This window comes from Sinocyclocheilus anshuiensis, unplaced genomic scaffold (genome assembly GCF_001515605.1).
Source record: "Sinocyclocheilus anshuiensis isolate Anshui unplaced genomic scaffold, SAMN03320099.WGS_v1.1 scaffold166, whole genome shotgun sequence".
Classification (NCBI taxonomy): Eukaryota; Metazoa; Chordata; class Actinopteri; order Cypriniformes; family Cyprinidae; genus Sinocyclocheilus; species Sinocyclocheilus anshuiensis.
In genome coordinates this window covers 1,682,091-1,692,303 of record NW_015546050.1, presented here as the reverse complement: position 1 = coordinate 1,692,303, position 10,213 = coordinate 1,682,091, and the positions used below count along the sequence as shown (strand labels likewise).

At 39.6% G+C, this 10,213-nt stretch overlaps 1 protein-coding gene across 1 annotated transcript in view; it reads right to left on the bottom strand.

Moving 5' to 3' along the window:
• LOC107699121 (collagen alpha-1(XXII) chain-like) overlaps positions 1 to 10,213 on the bottom strand; it is a 21,114-nt gene that overhangs the window by 2,282 nt on the left and 8,619 nt on the right. The window contains exons 7-24 of the mRNA XM_016500294.1: positions 7,499 to 7,552; positions 7,368 to 7,421; positions 7,221 to 7,274; positions 6,993 to 7,046; positions 6,836 to 6,889; positions 6,684 to 6,737; positions 6,082 to 6,135; positions 5,931 to 5,975; positions 5,789 to 5,842; positions 5,657 to 5,710; positions 5,176 to 5,229; positions 4,960 to 5,031; positions 4,840 to 4,875; positions 3,301 to 3,345; positions 3,175 to 3,207; positions 2,732 to 2,878; positions 1,559 to 1,735; positions 567 to 657 (exon numbers count right to left, since the gene is read on the bottom strand). Of these exons, the coding sequence (XP_016355780.1) occupies positions 567 to 657; positions 1,559 to 1,735; positions 2,732 to 2,878; positions 3,175 to 3,207; positions 3,301 to 3,345; positions 4,840 to 4,875; positions 4,960 to 5,031; positions 5,176 to 5,229; positions 5,657 to 5,710; positions 5,789 to 5,842; positions 5,931 to 5,975; positions 6,082 to 6,135; positions 6,684 to 6,737; positions 6,836 to 6,889; positions 6,993 to 7,046; positions 7,221 to 7,274; positions 7,368 to 7,421; positions 7,499 to 7,552 (1,186 nt within the window). The remainder of the gene's footprint in view (positions 1 to 566; positions 658 to 1,558; positions 1,736 to 2,731; positions 2,879 to 3,174; positions 3,208 to 3,300; positions 3,346 to 4,839; positions 4,876 to 4,959; positions 5,032 to 5,175; positions 5,230 to 5,656; positions 5,711 to 5,788; positions 5,843 to 5,930; positions 5,976 to 6,081; positions 6,136 to 6,683; positions 6,738 to 6,835; positions 6,890 to 6,992; positions 7,047 to 7,220; positions 7,275 to 7,367; positions 7,422 to 7,498; positions 7,553 to 10,213) is intronic.

Genomic DNA, 10,213 nt, shown 5'->3' with positions numbered 1-10,213 from the left:
TTATATTTATTTTTATTTTTTTTTTTTTTTTTTTTTTAACAAGGTAATATCATTGGCATTGGTTTTCTTTAAACATTTTGTTTGATCTATTCCTCAATTGCACCTGTATACTCATTTGCCTCATTACTGCAGTTTGGCAGAGGAGTTACACATCTGCTCGTGATTAATAAAGCTATACTTTTCTTCTGCTGATGCTTGCAGACTAACATTGCTTAAGGACACATGCGCTGATTCATATTTATTTCATGAAACATCCCATTCCAAAAGACAACAGTTCCTTGCGAATGTGAATCTGTCATATCTGCTCACTTGAGCAGTTTTTCCAGCTGAGAAGTATTTGTTATGCTCGTTCATCATGCATGAACACAGCCAAGAGCAATACAGGCAGATACCCTTCATAGCATCATTGTTCCTCTGTATCTTGGCACGTTCTTTATTTGTGACTTGTTATGCTATCTGACATCAGTGCAACTGCATTTATTTAATGTGAAGGCACCAACATGGTGGACCACCCTTGTATTGGTACAATAAGCTACCGTTTGGACTAAAGTGTGAAGATGGTTTACCTGTTGAGCCCTGTCTTCCTTGGTCACCAGATTCTCCGTAGAATCCGGGCTGCCCGATTTCTCCCTTAAGGCCATCAATGCCAGAATCACCCTATAATAAAGGTATTTGCAGAAATAGTTGCAAATTTACTTGTTTGTTAGTAACTAGTCATATAGCAGACACTTTTTTTCCCCAAAGCAACAGTTGTGGTCCCCCTGGAGCAGCCTTGCTCATGGGTACAAAGAGACTTTTGTGAAACTTTTGCTTTACAGCCACTGGCAGATGTGTACTTTTGTTGTTTGGAAAATAGTAGCTTAGACATTCTGCAAAACATCTTATGCGTTCCAAGGAAGAAAGTCATACTGGTTTGGAATGACACGAGGGTGTGTAAATGATAGTGGTGAACGATCCCTTTAGAATTCTAGAATCAAAGTGTCTGTAGATTTTTTGCTATGCTGAAAGGAAAACCTCTTTATGCCGTGTGCAGTTTTTTTTTTCATAACCCTCAATTTTACAACCTTTTACGTTTTACATGTTTGAATTAGAGGCTCTGTGAACTTTTATTCGCCTTTGGGCCTCTCCAGTGAAAATGTTCAAGAAGTCTGAAAAAAAGATCTGCTTGAGAAATATGGAAAGGCTTTCCACTTGGGTGAAGGTGGGATTCTCTCCAAAAAACATTCAACACAGAGCAAGTGCCTCGTCTGTGACTTCCTATTTGTCTTAATGGGGACTTGGAAATTCTGAATGTTTTAATTCCAACCTATACTGCCAAACACCGCTGCACGCTCTCCAGAGGCCTTCACACTATGTACATATCAGACTTGACCTAGAAGAAAGTTGATGTATGGACCATGTTCTTCCTTAGTTTACTATGGCAAAAATAGGTTTAACGTGCTAACTGTGATGTCAAAAACAAACCATGTCTAAATGCCTTTTGTTTCCCAGGCCAAGCAAAATTAAGACTGTTCCAGGGTTGTTGTGAGGTTATTCTTCTCGGAGGTGGGTAACTTACTGGAGGTCCAGGTGGTCCTTTTGGCCCTGGGGGACCTGGAGCGCCCATTGGCACGTCTCCATAGAGCGGGCACACGGCCGCACAAGTCCTTTTCACGGAGTTGGCGAATGTGGACATCTGCTCCAGCACCACCCTCTTGCAGACCTCGATAACATGTTGAGTAGGAAGAGTGGGGCCCTAAGAAAGAGATCATTACCACTGAAACATGGAGCTCAGATCAGAGCACTTCTCGCCCATGGGTGGCTGTGTAATGAAGGAGAAACAAATACGGCCAACAATATTTCACCAGCCTCATTATGGATTTACAACCACACTAAATGAAAACCTTGCCCTGAGCGGCAGAGAAAGCCGCACTAATGAGAAAGCGTTTACTAGCGATCTTGACACCAAAATGGTTACCACATATTTCATGCATGCTACGCCAAGTGCCACAAATGCTGAATCTCCCAGAAGCTTTGAAGGCTTTGTCTGAAGGTGATGCTTGTTAGTCGGCTGGTGAAATGCAAATGTAAACAGACATTCATTAAGTCTTAAGTAAGGAGGAAAGGTTGAATTTCGCCTTTCTTATGGATCTTCGCTTACTTATGCACCCTCAGTTGCTTATGGACCATACCGTAAAGTCCATAATGTCCCTCAGGCAGCTATTTTCTGTCTAGATAATAGGAATGGAAACACAACTTCTATTATATCTGTTAAAATGAAGAGAGAGCTGCGTGTCGATACATAATAATATGTTTGGTCAGAGAATCAGTTTCAATCATGCCCCGATTATGATATTGTAATGCATTGCAGTGTATTGTAATGTGACATATCACAACGTGTTGGCGATACCCAGCCCTGCTTATGTTTCAGTAACATAACATCTAAAGTCACCAACGCTGTATATCATCAAAGGTTGCATTTTTAATCTGGCTTAAAAATACATATTTTGTCTCCAGTCTGTCCAGCCCTTGCACATTGTAGAGCAGTAAGACGAGGCAGTGCCTTTAAGCAATAAGTTGACTGGCTCTTTGAAATGAAAGGGACAAGACTTTCTTTTCATATCTTGCATGTCAGGTCTTATGATTTCTCTAATTCAGAATGTCAGTCTCTTCCTCTTTGTACTGTTTCTGACCATAGCATGCAACAGGAAAAAGATCCATTATGTGTTGTGAGTTGGATTTTCAGACTTACTGGTGGGCCCGGTGGGCCCTGAAAGCCCACTGGACCACCGTCTCCCCTCACTCCCTTGGAGCCTACAGGGCCTTTTCTACCCGATTCTCCAGCAGGGCCTCGCTTTCCTCTACTTCCCTGTTGCCCTGGCACACCGGCGTCTCCTGCCTGGAAAACAAACAAATACAAACACACCCATAAACAAGCAAGTTCACTTTTATACTGTGTACACATTTCTGAATGATATCTCGACAGAACGTCTGGAAAGAAATACAAAATGGAACTCAAACAATACGCTGATGTGGCAATCAGTTGTGTCTTTCCAAAACTAGCTTTCTAAAAGTAATCCAACTAGATTTCTGCTGCTGTTGTGGACAGGCCAGACCCATCGCTGCTAATGCTTAGAAGTCATCTCCATGGTGTTAATTAAACAGAAATGTGAACAATCTCTGAGACAGTCTTACCCTGCCTTTAGGTCCTTTGACTCCCTTTGCACCCTGTGGAAACAATGTGGCGTTGTGAGAAACTAGAACCACATGATAATGGAAATGTGTCAACAGGAAATGAGATGCATTTGAGTCAACGACTACCTTCTCCCCTTTGCTTCCCTGGACCCCTGGAATGCCAGTGTCACCCTGGAAGATACAAAAGCAACATTTGCAATTGCCTTGTGGATTTGATCCAATAAATGTGATTTGTAGTTCAAAATAAGTTGTCAAGGTGCTGCGAGAGGAAACCCTGAAATTATGGTGATGCTTTTCATCGCTCTGTGTTTGTGTGAAACGAGCGCTGTAAAACTCAGAGGAAACCCATTTGGTGTAATGTGTCCTAATCGGAAAATTGCCCTGGAATTTGACACATCAGCCTGAGATCTAATTTTGTATATTCTGGCTCTCAAGTACTCTACAGACGCTCTACACAACGAACATGATGTTCCAAGTGTATGCTACAATGTTTCTGCTACCAATGACTATTTTTATAATTCTTTCTGGATGGGTGCACATTTGAATTCTAGACTGAAGGTCCCATTTCTTTTACGAAAATGAATAGTGGCAGGCACAAAACCGATACTTTCCATTTTCTAACTTTTGAGTACCTTCCATTTTCTAACTATGTATATTACATATTACCTTATATAACATTGTTAATACAGCATCAGGCTGTTACCTTGATGGCCAGTTGTTCAAATTGCACAAAATATGTTCTGGTAAATGTGTCTTTACAGCAGTTAGGGGTCATCAGTAATCCATGTGATGCTGAAATAATGTTTAGATAACAGATGACCACCGAAGGAAAAGACGTGGTTCTATATGAACACCATATGATCCTTCACCATCTAATGCTAGAGCCCCTGTGAATATTACATTATTTTCATATACTGTGTTGATGAAAAGTCTTGTCTGCAGCGACAGGTTTAAATGGAGTGTGGAGATCCTCTCAGAAGTTTAGATATCAGCGGAGGGCTGATGCTGGAATGAGAACAGAGCAGCCAACAGTTACAGTCTAACACACTTTGTAGTGTGACTGCACCCAGAGCCAAGTCACCGTATAAGCGACCAAAAACTGCTGTGCTAACCAGTGAAGAGCTGTGCTGCTCAGAGTGTGAAAACACGTTCTGTGCTTTCAGATGACGGCGGGTGTTTTCTGGCTTTTCTCCATTCACTTTTTTTTTGTGTGAATAGGTGAGTTCCCCCTTCTCAAGATGATATTGCAGCAATTTGTCAAGGCTTAAACAAATCTGATGACACGTTGTGTTAGTATACATTTCACAAGTGTTTAAATGGTTGTCCATCACATCAGATGGTTTGCCGGTCACTGTGAATACTCATAGCACGGTGATTCAATGTGTATAGATGCCAACAGGACTCTGAAAAAGAAAATGTGGGCCTCATTTTTTCCCCAATTTATTTTAGACTCTGGATCCTGGGATATCTGGCTACACTAAGCCAATACTGACACATGATCTTATACATCCGCAGTGAGTTTTCTGCATGACAGAACTTTGATGAACTTATATATAATAAGCCTACATATAATATGTTTGCAGCCTCTTGCAGGATTCAAAATGCCCTTTTAATGAGGCAAAATTGTGTTAAATTTGAGTTTCATAATTTAGTGGAGATCATTACCTTGGGGCCTGGTCTGCCGGGTATTCCCATGTGCCCCTATGAAGACATGGCATGTTTTAGCATTTTGGAGGGTATGAACTTTTATTTCAAAAGCTTTGGAATATTTGGAATATAGCTCACCGTTCTTCCAGGGGGCCCAATAAATCCTGGTCTTCCTGGCTTTGCAGCAGAGCCCTTGTAACCTTGTGGCCCCTGGAGATTATAGCACTTTATAAATCTACCAGAAGGCAGGGTGTATTTTTATGTCATAAAAGTCCGAGGTAAAATATTAAGGTGGTATTTACAGAAGTCACATATAGCTCAGTGCAGTGGTCATTTCTTCACACGAGCACTTACTGTTAGTCCAGGAGGGCCCATTTCCCCCGGAGGCCCTTGTTCGCCTTTTTCACCCTGTGTAAAACATTCAAGCATGTTACATAAGCACACACAACTACACCTAATCAGACAGATGCTTCTATAGAGATGGGAGTCTTAAAGGACTTTAGCAGTAGTTTTTCCATTGCTGATTTCCTTAGATGATTCTTTCAGCTTTTTAAATGTATTTAATATAATTATATTAACAATAAACAACAAAATAAAGATTTACAATACAGTAAGTGAAGAACTGTTCTAACTGATTCAGTGAGTGATTCACTGGAGAGAACTCTTTGGTAGTTTGAGTTCTGTGTTGCTCAGTCTTTTGTTCATCAATTCAGGCTTACAACTTAAAACTAAAACATAACTTTGCTGTGGTGCTGTACATTTAGTAGCTAAATAGCACTGTAAAAATGCAATTGTGTGTATCAGAGGATGAATACGTCAAGAAGTGTTAGGTTACCCTTTCACCAACTTGTCCATGTCTTCCCTCAGGTCCCTGTGGTCCTTGATAAGTCTGCACGTGGTAATACCGTGAGATTAAAAAGTTATTTCTGAAGTCCTGACAAAGTTCAGCTAAAAGGACAATCTGTACCTCAATCCCAGTATCTCCATCTCGCCCTAGCAAACCTGGATCACCAACTATACCCTGAAATATTCAAAAGAATCAGCACTAGACTTTCAGCTTATTGGTCAACAAAGTATTTGTCATGATGACTGGTTGACAAGTAACCAACCTTTTCCCCAATCCCACCAACATTTCCTTTTGGGCCTTGAATACCCTGTGAAGAGTAAAAAAAGATATGTACTGTATGTGCCATCAATATGTTTCCATCTTCCAACGGATTGTTTAAAGCAACATGATTTGGTGACAACTAGAATACTTACTAGCTTTCCCTTTTCTCCAGGTGTTCCTCGTTCACCGGGATCTCCCACAATCCCCTGTCACAGAGCAGAGAAAGAATATAAACATGCAGTCAAATTCCCATGACGTTTGTATGATTAAAAAAAAAAATAATTAGAATATGTATGTGACCATAGAAATATTGAATTGAGCTTTAATTTTCCTCAGACTACCATATTTTTCAAAGCTGGCATTTGTAAACAATTTTGTTGATGTTTAAATTGTGTCCCTGCAGACAGTTTCATTCCTCTTCAAACCCCAAAAGATCAGGAATTTCGAACGTGTGGTGCTTCCCTGAAGCTCTGCGTTCCTTTTACCAGCCTGTAACGTTTTAATAATAATAATAATAATAATCCTAATAATAGTCTTTATTTTGTTTATTTACAAAGTTATTTCCCCCCTTTTTTCTTTATTGATTTTGGGATCAAATACGACCCAAACATTTTTTTTAATGAGATTCACCCGCAGAGTCCTTTACACCTTGACTTCCATGAAAACAGAAATGTGCACATTAAATTTAAGATAAGTCCATGGATTTTAAATGTCATGCAGCACAATGCAAAAGGCCTCCAGCCTGTTTTTATACCTGGCGACCCCGTGGCCCTCGAGATCCTTCAACTCCGGGTAAGCCTTCGTTTCCCTGTTCCAAGAATGAATGGGAATTGTGAGATTTCCAACTAAACACAGCAACAAATGTTTTAGAGACAATAACAAACCAGAGTGAGGGAGCAAAAATACCTTCACGCCCTGATAGCCCACAATCCCCTCGTATCCCCGTTCTCCTGCTGCACCCTGGGAGATGTGGTGGGGAGCGAATGAGTCATTCATATCCCCAATAACACAATCCATCTCACATATATTTTATTGAAGCAAAGTGTTTTCCAACAGAACTTACAACTTCCCCCTGCTGGCCAGTTTCACCCCTCTCTCCAGGTGACCCTCGCACTCCCTTTGATACGATGCACAACATACATTGCATTGGTTACCTTGATGTGCTCAAGCTATGATACAGCACAACACATGTATTACTTAAAAAAAAAAATCTGCAAAAATTACAAACCACAATCTGCAAGCTTGTGCAACCAGCTTGTGATTTAGTAGACTACACTAATGCTGTTTTTACCTTATGACCCGAAGCTCCTTTTAGCCCTTTCAGGCCTTTGGGTCCTCTGTCACCCTGTGAGAGAGAAGAAGATTTGTTATTGCAAACCTTTGGATGCAAAGCTACAAGGCCATCAAAATGGTGCTCTGCAGTTGTATGATGTATTACCTCCCGGCCACGAGGTGCTCTCATGCCCTTTTCTCCTTTGATGCCGCCTTCACCCTGTGGGATGCGAGTTGACTGTTGAGTGGGTCTGTACAACAATGCCAACCAATGGACTGTACAACGAAGCCACTCACCTTAGGCCCAGGTTCTCCTATATGTCCATAATCTCCAGAGTTCCCACGTATCCCCTGCAACAAGAAGGTTTGAGATGAATGCTTGCACGATTGCTTGTAATTGTAAATAATATGTAACAACGGCAACAGATGTAGACTTTAATTGGCCAATAATGTTGGCCCAAGACGTAAAGAACTTGGTTTACGGTGCTGGAAAAAGGCAGCATGTATTCCACTATATGACAGCCTGGAGCTACAGAACGGCAGAACGGAAATGGTTCCCTCCATGTTGGTATAAAATGCACTTGACCAAACAGGATCCTTAGTCACACAAGTGAACAACTGCCAGTAGCTTCCAGGGTTATAATGGGGAAAAAAACTACATTTAAAAGGCAAACAGTGAAAGAAAGTCAAAGCCCTGTGCACAGTTTGTTTCCTTGCTAATTTACTTCTTAAAATGTAAATAACACAAATTGCAACAATGTATTATCAACATGTTTTATGCTTCAGAACAGTTGCTCTTGCACCACAGAGGTGAAATTTGATGTGGTCTAATCATGTAATATAACTTAATTCCCTTCTTTACTAAGCCATTATCAAGTGCTGCTTTTTCTGCACCGAACATGGGGGGTAAATCTCTGGAATTAATTTAAACGGTGAAATGTATTAAATGTAGCTGAGACACTCTTAAAGCCCATTTCACACTAGACATGTAAGTGTAAGCAGCACAAACAGTATTTCACTGTATTTCTATTTTTAAGTCTATTTTTGCTGCACTGCTAATAATTTAACCATAAAAGCATTTAAGTTTTTGTGTTTTCATAAAACACACTACTGTCAGCACAACACAAAAAGGCATGTTAAATCTAGGCCTATTTATAGTATAAGAAGAGTATATAAGTATATTTAAGTATAAGAATTGCTTAAGTTGAAGATTTTTTTGTTTAAACTGTACTGCACAATATTATATTGTTAACGTCTTATATGGTTCTATGCAACACCATTGTATTAGAACATCATTGCTAGGGATGCACCAAAATGAAAATTCTTGGCCGAAGCCGAAGCCGAAACCGAAAATGAAACAGGTTTTCGAGTTTTTTTCCCTATATATTTTGCCAATTTTTTTCACGATTGCATAAATTAAATAGCCAAAATGTGCTTTTACTGTTTTGTCTTGCTTTTCAAAGAAAAAATCAATTACAAAACAACAATTTAAAAATATTTAACACTTAACATTTTTAACATTCTAGCAGACACTATACCAACAAAGCACAATTTAACTTAAAATTAATAAGTTAGTAAAATAATATTTTTTGGCCATCAGAACCCCTTCTTGAATCAGGCATGTATTTTTTTACTGTACAATTAAAAGCAGCCTTGCTGAGCAGAAGAGACTTCTTTTAAAACATTAGAAAATATTACAGATCCTAATTTGAACATTATGTGTGAATGTTATAATAAATGTATCAACAGAGCTGTTGAAATTATTATTATTATTATTATTTTCTTACTTTTTATTTTATTTTACAGAACAACAGTAAAATTACAATACTAACATTTATGAATGTTGTTGGAGTTCTTGCTTTTTCTCAACTTTTATTTTGGCGGAAACACGCAGGAAGACCTCAATGCTTCTTTTTGCTGACAGCAGATTTATAAATGAGTCTCAGTATGAATGCATAGCACGTATCGCATTGTCACATGCCTTGTCAAAATTCATAAAAATGTGACTGAGCAACTGACGAGTAACAGTGTTTCAGTGCAGATTTTCCTCGAGCTTTGGACTTTGAATCCTGGTTAACAAGCAGATCCGCTGCGAGCTCGTGCAGCGCTGTCAATGCGAGCGTGTATTAGAAAACATAACATTCTGCAGTTTATTTACTAATTGTTTAAGGCCATTTCGGGATTTCAATCATCATACAGTAACCAGCAACAATCACCCCTTCCTCTTCTCATCAAAGACATGCGTTGCAGTCCTAAACAACCTCTCACTGTCGGTGCTTGTAATGATTTTTGCGTCTTTCTCGGATGGTTTTAAATGCTTGCACACTGCTGACATGTGTGCTGCATTATAAACAGTGCGCGCCTCTCACTATTTGCTAGTTGCTATTTGATCGTGTCATCATTGTTCGGTACAATTTATTCGGTCTTTTCGCTTATTCGGCCGAAAAGAGCCGAAAGAGCTTTTTTTGCTATTTTCGGCCGAATAATTTCGGTTGCCGAACATTCAGTGCATCCCTAATCATTGCGATTGTGAACAAATGCACTTGACAAGCTGATGAAAATCGGAGGACTAGCTACACCATCAGCTGCAGTTCAGATGTGCGCTACAAACACTGCCAGTGTGAAAGCTCTGCTCTGCTTACGCTTCCAGTGGGACTCGGGAGTGAGTCTTGTTCACACACTTCCCATTAGTCTACACTTTCCATCACTGCTCTTTTGCAAAAGGCTGAACTCTGCTCAACTTTGTCGCATTGAAGTTGCTTTGCTCATGTCACCTCATTCGTCACTTTCAGTGAAATGACTGGCCATTATCAAATGCTGAGTCACTTAACACCAGTGTTGGTTAAAGTTACTTTTAAAAGTAATGCATTACAATATTGCGTTACTCCATAAAAAAGTAACTAATTACGTTACTTAGTTACTTTTTATGGAAAGTAATACGTTACGTTACTTTTGCGTTACTTTTTAAATCTGGACAGGGCTTGCTTGTTTGTTTTTAAAATAAAAAATTTC